General features: G+C 44.7%; 1 protein-coding gene across 1 annotated transcript in view; it reads right to left on the bottom strand.

Moving 5' to 3' along the window:
• LOC144159840 (protein Skeletor, isoforms B/C-like) overlaps positions 1-12,540 on the bottom strand; it is a 45,117-nt gene extending 32,577 nt beyond the window's left edge. Inside the window, exons 1-3 of the mRNA XM_077691509.1 lie at positions 12,381-12,540; positions 8,747-8,825; positions 5,082-5,184 (exon numbers count right to left, since the gene is read on the bottom strand). Of these exons, the coding sequence (XP_077547635.1) occupies positions 5,082-5,184; positions 8,747-8,825; positions 12,381-12,540 (342 nt within the window). The remainder of the gene's footprint in view (positions 1-5,081; positions 5,185-8,746; positions 8,826-12,380) is intronic.
• Positions 12,541-21,512: the final 8,972 nt, after the last annotated feature.

The raw sequence follows: 21,512 nt of genomic DNA, 5'->3' as shown, positions 1-21,512 counted from the left end.
TGGCAGGCGTGTGTCTGTTTAATCAGTGACCACACGTGTGCACGTTGGAACCATATATTCCAAAGTGCGAAATGTGCGCATGTGGGGGCTATCGCCAAAATTATAACTAGGCTCAGCGAAAAGATTGCGGGTGCTTACCCTGTTCAAATATATCACAAAGCCAGTATGTAAAAAACGTACTTAATAACCTTTCTTTTTAATCTTCTCTATGCGGTTGCTCAGAATACCTTTTCTTCAAAAGCAGTATAAAGCGGGCAAATTCCTTCCTTCATGCAGAAAAAGAATGCCACCAAAATTAGAAGTCCGTGTTGGCGCTATATTTTTAAGGTAGCCTTCTCCTAATCGCCCTTGCCTATAAACGGGTGTTCGCGTTCGCGTTTGGTTGGAATTGCCAAAGCAAAGCGCCTACTAGTTCATAACGTAGTCCTGACCCGTAGTTTGCAACTGCATCTTAAAGAATGCAGCCCATTCTTCACTACAATATTAAAAAATGCCGGTTTTTCTATCCACCGTGGTTCAGCAGATAAGAAAGAAGCAAGAAAAAAAAAAAGGCAGGGAAGCTCACACTAACGCGTAAGACGGGAAGGTAGAAGCTGTACGCAACTTTCACTACCATCACGGCGCTTTAAGTGCACGATTATAACCGATTTACTTCTTCTTCGTTGCCGCAACGAGTTTTCATGCATGAATGTGGGTATATGTGTGAGCTTCCGGCATTTTTTCGGAAGTGATCATCTTTGGACGTGACCTTGAAGGGGCGTGCGTTATGACGTGTCTTTTGCATTCCGGGCAAGTGAATTCCCACGATTACGGCGAACGCTGGAGTTGTTTTGACAATTTTGCCAATCTCTTTAAGTGGGTATACTTGGCTTGACAAACGTGTCGCCGAGAACGCTGGGCAGTCGTCGCAAGGCACGCATTCACGTGCGGGCGTTCAGCATTTTCTTGGTGTTTTTAACTGCGGACCGGAAAAATTACGATTCGCTAAACAGCTTCGCTGTTAAAAACAGCTCAACCAGAAGGAGGTGCCCATGAAACCTGCTTCTCACGGGTCCGAAATCAACGAAAATAGAGATTGCGCCAGACATGGCCAGATGAATGACAGATGTGTAAAGTGTCACAGCTGGCGAGTTGAGCTGGTGATGAACGATATGTAGCAGATGACGGTTCACTAGAAAAAGTGCTACGCAGGGTAATCAAGCATAGAGGAGACGGCACAATAAAACTTGCAGCACTGTGCCTCGTTTTGATTTCTTTTACTATCTGCGAAAACCTGAAGGTTGTAGGAGTCCACAGCATTACGCGCATCAAGTCAGTGGCAACGGGGCCGCTTCGTTTACGTACATACGCACCTTTCCTCAGATGATAGCTACTCTTAACCCTTTTTCTGGCTGTGCCGTATGTCTATCCATTGCCTTGCTAGCCTAGGTCACCTACGTGTGAACATTGCGGAAAAGTAGACAGGAGAACAGAATAGCTTGGAGGAAGGACGGAGTGTAGGCGTGATAAGAGGCACAGCGGGAAGCCAGGGTGACGGGAACGATGGGGAGGAGGAGTGGCGGGGTGATAAGGGCGGAGCACGGGAGATGTGGGAGCAAGCTAAACAAACGAGCCATGGGCGAAATGGATTCAGCTCGCTTACAGAAATAAAACTGAACTTTGCACAGCCAAACACACCTAGCCGTAGCGACCACGAAAGGTAATTCTGCGTCGAGTTGGCACACCCTGGTGCGGGCATTCCCGTGGTTATTTCCGTGTCGTAGCGTTTTTAACACGAAAGTGTTTTATTCCCGGCTACACGAATATTTCGCTGACGTCATATCCGTCACGGAAGTGACGCCAGTACAACGAAGCAAGCGGCCTGTAAAGGGTGCACCCCTGCACACAGGGTCTTCTGGTGGGGAAGAAACCTTTGGAACTAAAGAGTACGTTATACTTAGAGTTGTTCGTTTTCGGATTTTATATTTTAACACGAAAGCGTTTTATGCCGCGATACTCCAAGATTTCACTGACGTCATAGACCTTTGCCGAAGCGACCCGCCAGCAGGACGTCGCTCGTCAAGCACACCCAGAAGACAGCCGCCGACCCGCAAATCATACTCAGCTGCAGCTTCACATTTCACTTTAATGGTTTACTGATTTCAATGACAGAAGAATAAATCGCAGTTTTTTTTTATCCCTGCAAGATTACTGTGTGTAGGGGGTGGTCTGCACACAGTGATCAACTTGGGTTGATCATGTGCATAACAACCGCCAACAGTCCACTGCTACTCGCGTTGTCTAAATAAACGTCCCTACAAGACCTGCAAAGGGGGGTTCTGCGTAAAAGCTACTTCGCATTTTTCTTGTCTTTCCTGCGGTTTTCGGCGTTCATGCGCAGTACCGAAGGAAAAAGCGCCTTTTCTCGCTCTTGGTTACCCTTTGCGTCAGGGTGGGCTGACTTCGTTTCGCATCTGGATAGACCGCGAGCGGAGGGTGAACCGACTCTGCCTCGGCGCGTGCATGTACGTCCCGCGCTGTGCAAACAGCCACTTTTATACGGCAAAACCAGGGTTCCGCGCAACTGGCATGCGGAGCCACGTTTCTATAAGGGTTTTACTCCCGCCGGAGTGCGGTACCAGAAAGCAGCTCACCCAAGGCGAATTACTCGACAAGTGTTAACGAAAGACAGAGAAAGCTGCCCTGAAGTATTATTGAGCAAAAATGTATAGCGCTCGGGCCGCCATGGAAGAACAAACGGGCTACACCATTGTCGACATGAGAACCGCTTTTACGATGCAACATTGTGACCACGTTCTAGAGCATCGTCATAGTACCAAACAAATGATGCTTGTTTAGTACTAGGCTTGACACCGCGTTCCAGAGAAATTGGCGGTGGCATAGTTTTTTTAAATACACAGGTCCGAATGTGTCCGCCTGCTAGCGGTCCTTTTTTTTTTTTTTTTGAAGAGCACACTAACTGATTGTTCTGGACCGGGCTTCTTAGCAACAACTGAGGTGAGTCCAAGAACGACTGAAACGATTGAGCAGTCATTTCAAGATCTGAATACATCAGTAATCAAACTGGGAAATCACTGATCTAAACCAAAAAAGATTGTTCAGAATTCAGCAGTTCTCGGAAAATTTCCTTTATTATCGTCAGCCACATGCATTCGTGGTTGGGGAACTCTACTTTAGTTAGCATTGCCAAGTGCGTTTGTGAGAAAGCTTCCTGTACCTCTTAGAAAAAATGGCGCCAAAAAACGATACGACAGGGAGTAAAGACAAGCACTGCGCTGAACTGCCAACTGAGGTTTTTTTAGAAGAACAATGAATATATACTAGAATCAAAAACAAGGAAGAGAGAAGGAAATTCATAACACAAACACGCAAAATGGAAGTTGAATGTGGAAATGAAAGCAGCCACGTGTAATGCGTTGATCATGATCCTAGGTATCTTATCTCCCTGTCGTACAACTCGATAGAGGGTGTGATCACGTGTTTTTTCTAAGTGGCAACATGAACCAACTAGCCCGTCTCAGTTCACTTGTGCAGTTCCTGTACCTTTGCTCGAAACAAACTAGCTTTAGTTTGGCCGCCACTGTTTTCCGTAGGCGGGGTGTTATTCCTAAGGCTTATAGTGTCCTTCCCTAACAGCCGTCCACGCAAAAAAGTAATAGCAGAAAATTTTTGTCTAGGTATTGTGCCTGCCCTAAAAGTCGAAGTGTATGCACACTTGAATATGAAGTAATCGAAATTGCAAAATTCCACTTAAAATAAGGAACATGCCGTGGATTTGATGAACTTACTACTAAAAAAACTGCCTCGCATCGATGGCTCTTAAAATGTTTCAACAGCAAAACATCTGAAATACCAACCATAATGGTATTGCACAGCAAACACGCGTTTCGAATAACAGTTTCACATGCCACACTTGGGAGTAATTTGGCTGAGCTCTGTACAAAAAAACCCTGGGAAGATTGGCACAAAAAACGTGATTTCTTTGGGCGGGATGTGTAGCATGCTTTTGAGCTAATGTGTTTATGCACTTTAAAGCACTAAATGACCAACATGCACCTCTTCGTCTTACGATGGCTTCCTCGAACTGATGATGCTGAAATGGCTGAGAATTGGTGGTTTAGTGGTATTCGCTTTCACACTCGTATGGTTGTTCAAGATCATGGCTTTACTAGAGCTCCATGTCGCCGTCTGAGCAGTCAACGTCATATTTGTTTCCCGATAGCATAGTATACAGAGGGGCGCACATCGTATTTTGCAACAGCTCTAGTATGGTCCAAGCCCTGCATCCACACCTATGAGAAATTTGGAAACATTTACAAGCGTACTGTTTATTATTTATCGTTTATAAAACTAAGGACAATGTATCGCCGTTTTAGTGGCAACTTCATAAATATATATATACAATACTAGCGCAAAGTTTGTAGACTTTCTGAGCGGTCGCTAGAAAGTCGGCCTTGTCGCAAAGCTATTCTGTGTACGACTACAACGGTGACACGAAGCATTATCATCACCGTACCAATAATTTGCTTCCGTTAAGAAAAAAAGTCAGTGTCTAAAAGCCCTTGGTCTCATAGCACTGTAGGACAAACTCAGGGGTTAGTGCCGCTTTAACTATTTCACAACTTTTACTACTCTTAATGCGGGGTGTGTTAGCTGATGGTGATCTCGCCCGACTTTTCCATACCATACATTACCCGCAATAAATACCATGTTTTTAAACAATAAAACATTGAAATGAAGCGTCTGCGCCCCAAAGCGTTACATTAAGTTCTGCTTTCGGTTACTTGCCAGAATAGGCTGCCGTGATTATTCGTTTTTTTTTCCCTTGTGTGGTTAGCTTTTAGTTAAACGGTTTTCTTTTACAATACTAAGGCAGATCACAACTTAGGAAGCATCTATAATAAATGCACCCGCGAAAACTCTGGAATGTTTTAATGGTAACAAATTACATCACGATGTTCCAGTCATCTGCTTACTTCATCTATGAACCAGATCGTGTAACGAATTTCTTATCTTTCGCCAGTCATATAAAAAATACTTTGTGAAATCAAAATGCGGGTTTTCCAACCCCCTCTTCTTACCTTGAATTCCACACAGAAGATTCCGATGTATCCATATGCGGTTATTTTATTTGGAAGGGTTAGGAGGACGCGGGAGTTTTTGTAGCCCATTAGGATGTTTGAGCTGCGACGAGAGCGGGAATGGCAATCTTAGTTGAATTTTATTCGAATACAGAGACGCAGAACTACAATGATGAGTGCCAATGGTAAAGTGAGCTACGTCCCGAGGTTCTAAGCAAACTAGGTCATAATGTTTCTCTCGCATTCACAAATGCTCATTGACTGCCTGCTGCATCTAAAGAGCATACGACTTACCATGGTAGGCACCAAAAGAGACAGCAAAGTGCAATGGCAAACCTTGACCGGCGTTGCAGTTCTTAGAGTACGGCAAAGCTGCTCGTGATGATGATATGTTGGTAACGGAGTTTGTAGGCTACTTTTTGGCACAACACAGAAATGTAGCCGAAATGCCACCCTTAGCCCACAAAACGCATTAAAAAATGTTAACTACAACGGTAGCTACCGTCCTTTGAGATTTTTGAACTTCCAGACCTTCGCATTTTGTGACATTTTCGTTTGGATAAATTTCAAAGCAAACTTCTTGAAAGCACTTCCTGGCTGTTGTAGTAAGTCATTTTTGCGTTTGGTGAAATTCCAACGCGATCTCTTCGAAGACACTTTACCTTTCAACCCCTCAATAGCGTGGCGTCTGTTTAAAGCTGCAAACACCTGATTTTGAAGCTTTCGATTATTTTGACCGCCAGTTGCACAGCACCTACATTGGTTTCCACAAGAGCGATCGAATGAGTCCCACTGTAGGGGCTGCCGCACAGCGGTCGGCTTCTCTCGACAACGCTACCGCACAAGGAGGTGCCCCTATAGAAGGACGTCGTCAAGAAAGCAATCAAATACGCTTCTTTCTATTAGAGAAGACTGCACCACGACCATTGCTCCAGCTGTTACTTTTTAAATGAATTAAAGCCGTTCGTTCTACTCAATGCGAAAGCTGGTGGAAGTACAGAGCAGTGATTAACCAAAATGAGCTGTAGCGCCGTTATCCGTTCCCTGCTACCACCCAATGCAATTCGCATTGCCTGAAACTGCGCCAGCGGGTGTCCTGTTCTTCTTGTGCTTGCTTTTCCTCCCGCATGTGCCGGCATTGCACTGCCACTTTTTTGTAGCGTGAGCTACACTGGCCGAGGTTGAGCAGTTTCGCGTAGCTCCAGGATAGCCGTGTTGTGCATGCGCGTGCAGCAGTGACGTCACATGGCGCACAGCTGGGGCGCCGGAGCCGCCGCCGCCACCGCGCACGCCTCACGGGTCTGCGCATTCCAGAGGAGTGACGTCATAGCCGCGGCGGACGTACTGGCGCCGGCGCGTGCTCAGCTGTGCGCCTCCGTTGCGCAGTAGCCAAGTCTGACGCTGCGCCGGAGCCACGTCATAGCGCCTCTCATGTTGTGCGTATGCGCAGAGGAGGTATCAGTAGGGGTATACATATAGCGGGGCGGTTTTTAGACAACCAGGAAAGCTAAGAATAACCAGCTGAAACTTAGCTCACGCTACGTATATCCTGGCACAGCCGAGCTAAGCCCTGCTAATTTTTCGCCTACTATTGTAAAAACCAATCCAACGAGCGTTCCTAACTGAATGAACGCGGGCGCTGCCGCTTAATTACGCATATTTTGCCTCAAGTTTACCCAGAGTTTTCTTCGCGCTAAACAACGGGGAAATGTATGACAAGCGCGAGCGGTTCACGAGTTTCGAACGATTATGACTATATAAACGGCTTGGCTTTCGAAGCCTCTAAGTTACGCCGCGACAACGGAGCACTCTGTGGCTCTACTTGGGTCCAGCGAGCGAGCTACGACGGTAAGGCGAGCCTCTAAAGTGCTCTGCACTTAATAAATTATAAGGTAGTATTGTAGTGCAGAATGCCGCAAGTTACGCTCTAAACACCTACAAAACATCTCGGCCAGTTGTACGTAATTATCTCAAGAGTGCAAGGGCTTGAACATGCTACGGAACTAATCGCATTGGTATAAAGGATTATTTCGCTGATTTGTATTTACAGATGGGACAGGTAATATATTTTTGAGCGTCTTGGAAATTACGCCTTGGGATTTGAAGCTCAAGTGCTTTGGAGATTTCCCTCAAGAATTGTGCGGTTTAAATGTAGGAGGAAATTATTTATAATCACGTGGACTTTGCTGAGAGCCGCAGCATGGCCTCCGCGATCACCCGGCGCGCGTTTTGCTCCGGCCGTCCCAATCGGCCGGAGAGAGCGTAAGGTTAAAAGGGGTGTGGCCGCGTCTTCCGGCGCCCCGCGGCGCTCAGCACCTATGCGTCATAGAATTCTGTATATAGCTTTCCTAGGGGAGCAGAGTTGCGCGTCCATCCGGCATCTTGGGTTCCAGTCGTGCGGGAAAGCCACCCGTCTAGCATGCAGGAGCTGCAGCGGGGCCGCCGCGCAGCTCTTCAAAGCGCAAAGAAATCAAAGAAGCAGATGCAACACTATGTAGCCGTAAAATTTGATAAGTACCGCCAGATGAAGCCATACAACTTCCGCCATCAAGCACGTAAGCTGTTTGTTTAGGTGGAAGGATACATTTTATTTATTTTCTATACGAATATTAATTTATTTGCAGTAAATACAATCCGTGTCAAATGGGTTAATTTCATTGAGAATTTTCGCATCTCATTACACTTCTTCTCTGGTAAATAGAGTACAGCTCCAATGTGCGTTATATGAGGGTCTTATCAGATGTGAACAGAGTGCGATGATGGACATTACAAAGAGTACGGTGGTAATCTGAGAATGAACAGGAGTAAGAGTGGCGGGGCGGGATTAGGCAAGCGAATACGGTTCGTAGAAAGCGGATTAGGCAGAATAGTGCCGCCCTTCGGCTTTGAGTAAGGCGCCTGGTGTGAAAAGCGCAGCGTTAGGGCAGGCTTCTCATCCGTGGCTGCTTGGGCGCAAGAGTCCCCTCTGACCCTGCAGATAACTGCGCCGTCGAAGGGAGGTTCCCTTCCGCTGGCGAGAGAATCCTGTAGTTCGTGTCATCTAATTGCATTTTAGGAGACGTGTGCACTAGTGCATAAAAACGTACTGTTAACAGGCCAGATTTAGGGGAAGTCCCCAAGGTGGAGTAGGTAAGTTTCTGCGAAGAGAATTTTGACATCCACCTCAATGCAGGCATACGGCGTCAAAGGAAAGCTGTGCAGCTTTCTCAGAAACTTCACAGTTGAAGAAAAATTTGTCCTGTTCCTGGATCAAGACGAATTTTTCTTAGTCCTGGACCAGGACGAATTTTTCTTCAACTGCGAAGTTTCGAGAAAGCTATACAGCTTTGGTTTTTAGCCGTGTGCCTGCATTGAAGTGGATGTGAAACTTTCCTTCGCATAAAAGTATATCCCTTTAAAATTATACTGCACACATATGGCGAAACGAGTTTCTGTAACTACGCTCAACATTCGCATTAAAGGAAAGTGTACTGTTTCGCAAAGGTTTTATCCTGAATATTAAAAACAATTTCCGCAAGTATTTTGATGAGATAGCACCGCCGATTGACAAAATTCAGGGAAGCCAAGTATAGTGTGTACAGTTAAGACAGAATGTGTGATGGCTTTCGAAGCACTGTCGTAAATACTTTGAAACTTCCTGTACAAAGTAGTGTACACAGCATTACCTGCCATCTTCGTCAACTGTCCTGTTGCCGCTTGCTAGATCAGGGCCCTGCGAACCACTTCCGACCCAAAAGTATGCCTCTGCAAAAACAAAAACAAAAAGAAAGAAATACAGGGTAACAAACTGTTCACAGAAGATACATCACATTCAAAAGTTTAGTTTTAAGTAAGAATAAAAATGGAATGCCTGAAAACGGCTTGAAAAGTTATTTTTAAGGCCAAATAAAAAGAACGGGAAGCCTGCAGAATAGATTGACCTGTTTGTGTGAAAACGTGGATAGAAACAACTGTTTTCTCGAATGTACACAGGTTTAGAGAAATACCCAAAATAAAAATACCACGGTTGGGTTTAAAAAAAAATATGACTGAACAAAGGAGGCGTTCACATTTTTCTTTAATGTCTCCAATGGTATGAGTATCTACAGAAAGACAAAAAGTAGTAAACGCAACAAAAACTAAAGCTTTATACGGAGCGGGTACATCAAGTTTAAGTTTCTGAAAGTTAAAAGGCTGCGGTCACTCGCTTGAGAATTGCGCCGACTTTTAAACTTTTATCAGCCTGCCAGTCATCTGAACCAGCCCGGAATTGTCGCTGGTAGCTGATCACATGGTGGATCCCTGACACTTTGGAAACTCTTACTGGTTATAAACCAATCATTGAGACACCCTGTGGGTCGATTAAGGTAGCTCCTGTGATCGACGAATTGTTCATACACGATTACCCATGAGTTATATCGATTTTTTGGTCGCATGAACGCATTTTGTGTTTGAATTAAGCGCTATTTCTTAAAATGAGCAACTTGTTGGATATCTAGCTGTTTTCAGGAACGCACGCAGTTTGTGGCCTTCATCGCTTCATCTTCTGTATCGGCCTCATCGGAGGTTCTTCAGTGCTCAGTGCTACGCCGTATGCTTTTCACAAAAATGATCTTAGAGGCCCACTGGTGACGAACTATAGCGAGGTAGCCATTAGCCCCGATTGGGTAATCAGTGGCGAGCATTATCCGGGGTTGGATAAGGTAGGAGGAGGTAAAACCAGGACAGAAAGCTGAAGGGATAGGGAAAAGTGAAAGGAGAAGGCAATAAGACCGGTTCAGTGAAGCGTTATGTGGAAGTTGGGGAAGGCATGGGCACAGAACTGGAGTTATAGGTCGAATATGGAGCTGAAGGGTTATGATGGCATGGCAAAATGGAGTACGGAGCCATATGTAAAGCCATAAGGAAGGTGAAGAGTAGAAAAGAGTGGTTAGCGAAGCGAATGACTAAGAGGAGAATCACTCAGCCGTAAATTGCTCTGGGAAGTGGGGAGTGTAAAGTGAGGTGATTTAGCTGTGACCGGATGAGGAACAGAGGCGATGGGGAAGCGGAGAGGTAGAATATGAGAGGAATATTGGCAGTAATCGGGAAACTATAGACCATATTATCAGGGGCTTCACAGAGATATGACCATCGCGGGGTGAGGGGGAAATGACGCTGGCGGAGGATTTGGGATTTGGGTTACGTATTTAGTAATTGCGATACGTAATTTAGTAATGAGTGGCTACCTTTGAGGAAGTTTACAGTTACATTAGCGCTGATATTTACACTCGTGTTGAATGTACGCCAACCACATTAGTTTTCAGGTCCTTCTTCAAGAACAGCGTGGGGACTCCGACTAAAGCAGAGACATGTACGAGCACCGACCAACAACCGGGGAAATTTTAAAGCCAAAGCCTTCTCAATAGGACCGATGGTGTTCTGTCAAAATACTGATACATTTATCCATAGACTGGTGGGTCGACCGAGGAACTCCGATAAAATCTCTCTACGAGCCTTGCGTGCGCGAAACAGGCCTTCCATTGTGTCAAAAAGGTTACTAGAAAATAAAGAAAAAAAGGAATGGTTTCTAGATAAGACAACACGCAGATCGGTTATGAAGAAAAAGTGCAATAGTATACCTTTATCTCATAAACCACGTATCGGTATACATGTTGATCGCTCGTCGATGTGTTTACTTTGGCGCAGAAAATTGTCGCATGCATTCGTTCTACGTTTGCGATTTTTGTGTTTGAAGGTTTGACAAGCGATCGGATGAACTTTCAGCGAAGGCTAAATGCACTCTCAGTGAAGGTTGGGGTGTACTTTTGAGGCAGTTTTGATGTTCGGATGTTTTTACGCTTCTCTCAACTTTATTTAAAAAGCTATGGTAAATGTGTGAGTAGCGATACAGTACATAGACCATAACGGAAGCATACGTTGGTGCGAGGTAGTTAGTATATACGCTTCAAATAGATAAAGAGAACTTTCTTCAGTGATAATACAAAAAGACAAGATCTTGGCCACTATCTATTTGAAGACAGGAATTTTAAAAGAGCTCGATGCGCGATTTTTCTGTGTAGCATGGCCATCGAAGGCGCACTCACACGGTGTTCACCGTCAATGACAACAGCTGAAGATAGCAGGTCTGTAACAGGTCTGTAACAGAATTGTGTTTCTAAGAAATAGTTTTTCCAAAATAAGGGTGAGGGAATGTACTGCAGTTTGTCTTGTTTTTCGCGTGGTAACAACTTGAACCACACTTGACTCGCTTGGAGAAATGTCTTAGCATATAAGTTTGTGAAGTAAGAGACGTCGGTTTATTTTCCCGCGTGTATCAAATGTCGCAAAGTTATTATTCGTCATAATCGAAGATACAGAATCTGTACGATGGTATTTTCCAAAAATGAACTTTTAATAGTTTTAATATATCTTTCGTAACTCAAACAGTGTTCGCTATAGAACCTGACGTTCGCGCGCCCGCGCCACTTATCCGGCAACGTCTCGTGGCCTGCCGCACGAGGGGCGGCGCTCAATCCAGCGTTGCCGCTGTAGCGGCTGCTACAAACATTATTTCTTGTAGGTACGCAAGTTTCTAAACAGAAATATGAAAGGGCAACAACTGAAGAACTGCAAAGAATAAGTGCTCTTCTGTGCGCTTCTCCAGATTAATAGAAAGTAGATAACAAGGCAGGGTTTGTGATAAAGAGAGCAATTATAACAAAGAAAGATGAACACAAACAGACGCGCACATTTTCGCTCTACGGATTTGAAATGGTGGCAGTGGTAATTCAATACCCAAAATGCATATCCAAGTGAATAGACATGTAATCTTGCATTCCTGATAATATTTAGAATGGGTGTTTGGTGGTGGCCGCTTGCTAACACCGTACACAATGAGACATTTGGCGTTAAACGCCTCGCGTTTCAGAGGCACATGCCGTTTTCTTGTTAGAGTGAAGGACTAATGAAGCCCTAGCAATAAAAATTGGCTTAATATGGCCTTTCACAATCCTAGACATTCATTCATTCACTCATTCATTCATTCATTCATTCATTCATTCATTCATTCATTCATTCATTCATTCATTCATTCATTCATTCATTCATTCATCGTTACTTGTACCTGCCTGGCAATAGTGCATCGCCCTAGAGGTTGGTGGATAAATAGACGAAGGAAAACAAGAGGAAGTAGAAACATTAAGAAAGACAGAACAGTTGTAATCACCTGGAAACTATATTACTGATAAAGCCAGTGTAAAGTTGTCTAACGTAAAGTACACGCGTACAGTAGACCAACCTGTCCAAAATTTACAAGAAGCCGTGATAGGAGCAACTTACTTGGGCCAGTGCCGTCGTAGTTGAAGTCCGTGATATACACTTGCTTTTCGCTGACAGCGTATACATTTCCAGTGAAGGAGTGTGCGTGGGTATTGATTTTTCCAATTAGCTTGCCGTAATAGGCTGCTCCAAAGATACCTGGAAGGTGTGTAAGTATCATTTGAGTACGGTATGAACAAGCACGAAGTGTTAGCCTCTTTCAAAAATACACCATGGAGATATCTGCAGCATTTTTGGCACTTTTAGCACACCTATTAACAAACCTGTTAGGGTAGCAGGATGGAAAGTTGGGCGAGTTGGTGTTGCGACATGGTGACTAAACAGCGCAGAAGACGAAACACAGAGAAGAGCAAAAAACAGGACGAGCGCTGACTATCAACTGGGGTTTATTGGAAAAGAAACATATTTATATACAAGGTCACAAGTAAAAAGCGCGTGCACTCCGTTGGTATCACCTCAGACAATCAGAAAAAGAGTGAACAAGCAGAATCAAAACCTTTATCGGCAATCAAGAAAAGCTACTTCTTTCTCTTGCAAACATACTGAGGCATGACTAATGCAAGCGTCACCGAGCTTTGTTATGTGTGAAGCCTCTATTATTTCACGTTTACGCTGATTAGAATGATTAAACTGTCATTCTTTTTAATCATTCTAATCAGCGTAAACGTGAAATAATAGAGGCTTCACACATAACAAAGCTCGGTGACGCTTGCATTAGTCATGCCTCAGTATGTTTGCAAGAGAAAGAAGTAGCTTTTCTTGATTGCCGATAAAGGTTTTGATTCTGCTTGTTCACTCTTTTTCTGATTGTCTGAGGTGATACCAACGGAGTGCACGCGCTTTTTACTTGTGACCTTGTATATAAATATGTTTCTTTTCCAATAAACCCCAGTTGATAGTCAGCGCTCGTCCTGTTTTTTACTCTTCTCTGTGTTTCGTCTTCTGCGCTGTTTAGTCACCATGCTGTTAGGGTAGTGGCTCGGCTATCCCCCTATCCCCCTTGCGCGCACATCATTGACATAACCATCTCATGAAAAATCTTCTCGCATTGCTGAGAAGTAGGATTGGGATTGAATCCTCATCCAGAAAATAATATATTTCTTTCCCTGCGCTTTTTTACGGGGTCTCTGAGATGCCAATATTAAATTGTTTATTTACTATTCTAGCTAAAGGGCATAATGAATGTGTATGTAGGAAAGGTCTGATTGTATGCCAAGATTCGTAGCGAGAATGTGCGCTTCGAACTTCAGATACCGTGTCCCCTACCACAGATGTGATTATCTGACATCGCTTGCTACGAGAGCTCGCAAGTTGGAAAGTAAAAATCCCGTTGTTAGCATGCTTATGGAGTACACCCTGTGTGTGGAGAAACGGGAAGTGAACAGTAAAAAAAAAACCGCGCTATGAAAGCACCACGAGGATGAGACCTCGCGAAGAAACAGCCATGTGTTTTTGCGTGCTTTCTGTATCGTGTTCAGTTTTTGCCCATTTTTTGATTATTACCTCGCCGAAGCATTCGTTTTATTCCATATAACCTCCAAATTCAATGAACTCTTTGTTTACAAGCTGACATAGCTTAAACATTATTTCAAAGCAGTGTGGTGTTCTTATAGTAGATGGTACACCGGTTCGTACGCGCGGCATTGTCACTTCAGCCACCGCCACGCTAAAAAATGAAAGCACTTTTTGAGCCGAAACATGGTTAAAACGCGACGCGTTCTCCCATGCGACCTGAGAAAAAGTCAAAGGAACTTCTACAAGGTCTGAATTGCGCGACCGGATATACGTAGGCGTCATAAGGCGAGAGACCCACGTTTGATGCCGACCACGGGAAACGTTTTCAGACGTGCTTAATGTGCCTTCACTTATAATCGTCATGGTTTTGTGAAACTGATTGTGTAAATTTGGTTTTCCTGAAATGCGTTTCGTAGCGACAACTAACGCCATCACTGAGGCATAGGAAGCTTTGCTTGAATGTTTGAACCACTGTGCTTCTATGTTAACAAAATAAAACAGACCAAATTGCATAGGGCCGCCCTGAATACGATACCACCAAAATTTTTTAGCAGTCGTTTCGTTTTGCACACCATGATAAAGGCTTACGTAAGTCTCATGGCAGCCACCGCGTGTTGCTTGCTAGAAGTGGCCATTTTACCGTCGCGCTTGCCATATATGTCGATGTTGCGTCGTGAAAGTTAATTTTATTTTCGGAGACATGTCTTGAACGCCAGTGGTGAGATGTTGAGCCATTTGAATGAAGTTATTTCGTTACAATTCACACATTCTTGCAAAGATTTCTCTCTTTCGGGTTGAAAATTTGGTATTCAAGTTCTTTTTGTTTTGCTGATGTAGTTGCACGGCCTCACCAACCATTTTTTTAATTACAGATACGAATGTTTGGTTTCATTTTACCACGCAGGCCAACTTGGAATCCTTGTCCTAATAAAAACCTTAATTCTGTAATTTGTAAAGGTGGTCCGGAAGGCCTTCTTCTTATCCTTTTTGGCGCTCTATTTTCTGCCGATAGCTGTAGGCAATTTATTTCCTAGGGCGACAATTTTTCTGTGCTCACTCTAGGTGTACGGCTTTTTTTAGGTTCCTTTCAACCGGTTTACATACGTTATTCAGTGTGAAAAACAATATCAGCCTGAAATCACAGATTTCGGATGGTCTTGAGCCCCTTCTTGGCATGCATGTGTTGGTATCAATAGAAGAGGATGCCTTGATTTGACGAAAAATAAGACTTTCTAGGGTATTTATATTTTATCATCAGTCAGCCTATATTATGTTCAAATATGTCCTACTTGTAGTGGAGTAGTGTATGAAAGGCAAATAATTTCTGGCTCGATTTCGGCTTGATTTTTATAAGCTGACTTTCCCATGGTTCTTTTACAGTGGAGGATACTAATGAGCAACACGTACCTGAAGGGTGCAAAAAAACGAGAGGTCAACCTCCTACGCAAAATTGTATACCGTATGTTCACCAACACTTGAAAGAAGGAGCTAACCATGAATTCCACGAAGCAAGAAATGGGTATAATGGTAATGCTTTTATTTGATACAATTAGCCCTGGCTGTTTTTTGCTATTTTTTGCCATACACTGGAATTTAAAATCATTTGCGGTGTACTCGTACCGCTTATATCTTCTCTTGCGAGCAACTGCCACAGACATGTATTCGAGATATATATGGAAAGATATTTAGTGTCCTACTGTCGAGAAGTGTGGTGCTGGCATCAAGTTGCCGCAAGATGGTCATAAAAGGCAGACCACGCAAGCAGAAGCAAAAAAGTAATTAAAATTTGGGCCTGGGATTCGAATCTTACGGCCGCAACCTAAAGAACTTACAGGCATCTCCTCCGCTATCCCTGAGCCTTGGCCTTAGCTACCAAGAGGTGCTCTTGCGGAATTGTTGTGGGCTTCGACTTACGAACGTGTGTCCCAGACGTGCACTGCGGCCTACAAGGGTATTTAGAACAAGATATGTCAAGAAGTAGCGAATCAACCCGCCGTGGTGGCTCAGTGGCTCAACCTTGCGCTGCTGTGCCCAAGGACGCGGGTTCAATGCCCGCAGCGGTGGCTGCTGTTCTAATGGCGGCAAAACATGAAAACGCCCGCGAGGCGAGATTTCGGCCCACGTCCAAGTTCCCCGAATGGTCCACATTATTCGCGAGCCCTCCACTATGACGCGCCTAGTAGCTCAGGCGTAGCTTCGGTGCTCTAAACCCCATATGCGATCTCTGAAGCAGGCAACCAGGTTTACGTGATTAGGAACTTTGTACGTCTTGGTACGGTAAAGAACAAGAAAACTAAAGACGATGAAAAGCAACTCCTGAGTGGGTATGCACCAATAAGCTGGAAGGAGACAAGGAAAATCAAATGCAGAAATTTCGCAAACGGAACAAGGTCGTGACGATGGCAATCAGAGGTCACTATCGCATTTCTGGAGAATTCTGAGCCGAAAATAAAAAGTCGCAACGCAGGTTTGCGCTACAAGCACGGATGTAGGGCTGACCAGGTGTTAGGACAAGTCTTTTACTCGTATATCAAAGAGAGAAACTCGAGCCGAAGAGAAGGAGATTATAAAAATGGAAAAAAAGACCCAGCTGCACTACTGCTGGCTCAAGCGAGTATTTTCAGCCTCGTAAATACAAACGTAGGAAAACACGTTTACGGTAGGTGAGTATACCTGCAACACTCTTCATAAACGCTTCCACTCTTTTCTTCGCGTTTGAAAGCACTGAGAAAGCTGTAGTTACCGCCAGCACAGAGCGGTGCTGCGTCGCGTCCTCGTCGCAGCATATCCAGCTTCTATTTATGCTTTGATTTTGTGGATTTCTCCTTAAAGAGGCTATTGAATGCGTTCATTGCTGCACCTGAAGCAAAGCCGGCCAATCGTTGCTACGCCGCTGTATTGACGGAATTCCAGCGTTCAAAGAACGCAAAGACCGAAAAGGAAAGAAAAATCTTTTGAGCAAGTGTTTGAAAAAGTGGGCATAGAGCAGTAATTTTTGCTGAGGTACCTTGCGACTACCAAATATAAGGTACCTTGCGACTACCAAATACTGTATGTGTGGGTTGACTACGTTCTGCAGGCATTTAGGATTTTAAAAAAGTTACAAGAAGTGTTGCAGGGTCCCTTTAAAAACTGGGACTGGCCAAGCTTGCCAGTAGTAGTAACGGAAAGAAAAAAACACTCAAGCGGAAAATCATAATAAAGGTGACAATGGCGGTGCAGAAAGCACCACTGGACACGTTTCTGCTGTCGGCACTGTCTTTACTGCGATTTAAACTAAATCATGTGCCTTAGCACGAGCAGCAAACTGTGTTAGCTCAAGAAAGTGCCCCCAGAAGAAGAAGAAGAAGAAGAAGAAGATGCAAGATAACAAAAAAAAAACCTGCCATCTTCACTAACGGGAAACCAGGGTAGGGGCGAAGCACGCAGTGTATAAGTGTATTCTTGGCGCCTTGGGGTTTTTGACCACGCAGATATAACCGTTGGCGGTAGAGGTACACAGCTTCGCTGTAAACCTCGTGTCCTTGACGCACGAAGCGCGAGGCACTGGACAACGAATGTCCCGGTGTGTTTTTTTAGTACGCGTTTTCTCCACGGAAATTAAACCTAGCGCAAGGCGTTCGAAAACGAGTGTCACGGTGTTTTAGTACAGTGACTACATGATGCTACGATGACATGAGACGATGACGACATGAGACGACGAAAGCCCGAGCCCCTAATGGGCTTCGCCCCAAAAAAGTAGCGTGGTGACCATAGCCGCAACAACTGGCTGTAACTAAAAGCACCACTAAGTGACCGACAAGGCACTAAGATTTAACATAAGATGATAGAATAATGGCAGACCTAGCATTAGGCGAGGCTTACAGAATAACATGGCTTAAAATATAATGCAATGCTATTCGCATTGCATACGCGTCAAACGTGTCTGCGTGATATTTTTCTTGGCGCCAATGGCGTTCGCAAAACAGCGAATGAGGTAGTCCTGATGGCGGCAAATCTTTAGGGTACGGAGCACCTCAGTGATCTAGCTTGTTGTCGTAACCCGTCCTGGGTCACGGTATCTAGTCACCGTTGTCATGGCGTCACGAACCCAAACAGAGGTCTCGAAAAGGTCACCGCTTCTCCTGTTCAAGATCGAAACTGGGTCCGTCGCGTTACGAAGCGGACGTCTATCCTCTTGCGTTAAAGAGGAACACGTTACTCATACGCAAAATGTTGGGGTGATTGCGCTCCGCCGTTGCCACGGAAGCTCCTATTGCTGGGCCGCAAATGAGTAAACAAAATTAGAGTTTTAGCAGTTCGTCTGTTCCGTCGTGTACGTAGTTACCGTGTTGACCGGGACCCGTCTGGGCACTTGCGCATTCGTCACGGTATGGGGATTTGTGCCGCAGGCCGGCCTTCGCCATGCCCGTGCGTTCGCCATGGTGGGGCGCGCCTCCTCGCCCTTCCTCCTCGCCCTTCCTCCTCGCTCTTCCTCGCGCGCAGGCGCAGTCGGGTCCCGGTAATCACGGTAACTACGTACATGGTGGAACAGACGGAATACTGAAACTCTCTAATATCAAATAAGAAAAACAACTCGCATTGACTTGATTACGACAAATTAATGAAAACTCAGTGCAGTGTCTATAGGCCTTTGGGGGGGGGGGGGGCTGCGGGACCTTCCCTGGACTACTTTTCGCATAAACGCCAGGCTGATACTAAACCTAAACAGGAGAGGGCGCCACACCCCCACTGGCAAATCGCTGCTTCGCACTTCGACAGATTTCATATTGTCTAGAACTGCTTTAAATTGTTCAGTGAGGCTCTGCTGAGATTCTTCAACAATGATCAGTGCAACATGAATTTTAAAATGGGGTCGTTGAATGACTGAACCAACAATGTGCTACAAATGAAAGCCCACGAAATTATTATTTATGTGGCAAGAACAGATGTGCTCACATACACTTCCAGTATTTACCATATTCGCAAGCGCGTGCTGGTTTGAGCGTACGCATTTTCGGTTTGAATTTCATGTTTTGTTGACATTATTGTAGTTTCAGCATAGTCGAAATACGAGAGGAAAACTCAATTTAGCGCGTTTATATTCACAAGGCAAGCTTTCGTTCTTCTACTTGCGTGTATTACAGAACCAACTGTTGTGTTATCAGTAGCCGCTTGTATGTTATCTACGCTAAATATCCTCACCCCCCCCCCTCGAGAATGATTGAACACACACTCGTACGGTGTTGTAATGCACAAGAAATACATAGAATAAAACGTGCGAGTGCAACCCTGAGGTTTCACCGATTCAACCAGCCGCACGCCCTGATGTAGCGAGTCTCCAGCTTTGTGTTAGATGGAAGCGAAACAGTTACCTATCTATATCACCTTGATAATATCTCTGATGATTCTTGTTCAGGCACATAGCTTTGTAAATTTAAGAAGACGCGCACACACTAAAAGTGCTCTGAACAGCGCTGTATTAAACGAATAACCTGCTAAACCATTTCAGTCTGTCAAAAGTTTAGTTTAGGAATCAAGTAAAACAAGCTGCGCAAGGTTAAACTACAAGCTATTGTTGTGCGCACTTTGAATCCAATGTCTGTAAACCCACGACGAGCAGAGTGCGAAATCCCCACAAGTTAGCGCATACCCGCGGTTTCCGAATGGGCAATGAATCAGTTGCGGGAACGATCGCGGTTTTTGCACGATGTTTTTTGATAGGTGCAGCCAACCATCTCATTTTAACTGTGGCAGCATTTCAATGTGAACTTAATGTAGCGATTGAAGTGCCAGGCTTTCGCCTCGGCAGCAACTGTTAAAACGAATTCAACACTTTTGAAGAGAGGGAAAAAGTAACCTTCATTCTTCAAAAAAGAGAGAGAGAGATGGAGCACCTTATCGAGTTCTTCATTTCATAGTCCCGTTAGAGCTTATTTATGAAGAAAGAAACTTTGGGCAATAAAATCCGAAAGGTGACTTCTCTAAATTTATTGCAAGCATGTCTCAAACTAAGCTTCCCAATTGTTTTCGTTTCTGATGCAAAAGACGTGCATGTCTTTCCCGTCTGGTGTTAAATGTAGCCACGCGTTCAAGCCCTCGACGGCGGTGTTCAGATGCAACACCCCTTCAGGCGTGACCGTAGAAAACTGCATTCAAGCGAAAGTTCGTGCTGCCGCAGTGCTGCGCCATGGCGCATTGCTTGTCCACGCCACTGACGCTACCCTCAAATGTTCCCTTTGCTACACTGTTGAGCAACTATGATTATGACTGTCGCCGTTAGGTGACGATGTATGGGACCTTCGCACGCAGGACTACCCGCTCAAAAATAAAGGAACATAGCTCACAAATGCCGACGGATACCCATTTATTTCGTTACAGAAGAAGCAGCTGACAGCGGCACAGATCGCCTTATCTGGTACCAGCAGCGACGAAGTGGACGAAGTGGAGCGGCGGCGGTAAAGTGGAGCCTGACAGCTCCAATACAAGAAGAAAGTAGTTGCCAAATGATCACAAATACACAAGCATAGGATGAAGACAATTATGAAGAAAGAGCTGACTTCTATAGGGAATAAGCTGGGAGATAAGTGGAAATACCGATCGTCAACCGGTACAAAGAGTTCAGTAGGAACAAGAACAAGGTGAGGCAAGACGCGACCAAGGCGCGTAAAAATAGGGCACCCCGGAAACGTGTTAACCGGCTCATAAGAATGTACTGCCAGAGAAACCTCGCGAAAACGACTTAAAAAAATCTCGCGAGCACGAATGTAGAGATAAAGATAAAGTTTCCTTGCCGATGTATTACATGCGAAGGACTGAGGAAAAAATATGCAAAAAGTATAGCTTGATGGGCCCACCAGCCCATTGGGTACATAGCAGCGGTTACCAAATTAAAACTAAACAGGAACTTCTAGTTGCAGGCAACTGCAATGTGCAAATGGTACCTTGTACCAGATACATACGAAAAGAAAGAGTTTGCGTGATAATGCAGGCCATTTCGCGAGTGACAAACTCCGTACCGTTCCAGTTCATCAACTGCGTTGTACATAGCTGCTCGAAAAAAGAAAAAAAAGAATACAACAAAATATGCATACGAAACAAAGCTGCCTGGATAGACTGTGTAGGTAATAGAGGACGTATGCGCAAAAACAAAGCTATCCCCTCAGCGACCTGTGTCATGCTCGCCCTGACACAGCATGATTTTAAGTGCAAAGTTTACAACCTGCAGAGTATAACAAGAACACGAACGACAACAAGAACAACAAGATCAATCCGTGCATGTGAAACGGTGAATACGCAAAAAAAAAACACTGAATGGTAAGCGCTAACATCGCGCACAAGTATTCTGTGGCATGTGTGATGTCTGCGACCAATTATGGTTTGCGTTCGACGTAAAAACATACGAAGGAGATCTACTGCAAACCCCTACGTTAAGGATTCCCTGGCGGACACATCAAAATATTTCTGCTGTGCAGAACATGCAAAGCATCTCTGCTCGCAGTGAACCGCTCTACCGACCCTGTATCCCGCATTCCAGTAGTTGAACAAAATTGGCGGGTGTTTATTTTTATCCCGAATCTTCTTCACACTCATAGAGTGTCCAAAAGACGATAGGTTCAAGTCGTGGTGGACAGAGTT

This window comes from Haemaphysalis longicornis, unplaced genomic scaffold (genome assembly GCF_048455015.1).
Source record: "Haemaphysalis longicornis isolate Haplotype H1 unplaced genomic scaffold, Haemaphysalis longicornis Haplotype H1 scaffold_10, whole genome shotgun sequence".
NCBI lineage: Eukaryota > Metazoa > Arthropoda > Arachnida > Ixodida > Ixodidae > Haemaphysalis > Haemaphysalis longicornis.
This window is presented reverse-complemented; position numbering and strand designations above follow the sequence as displayed.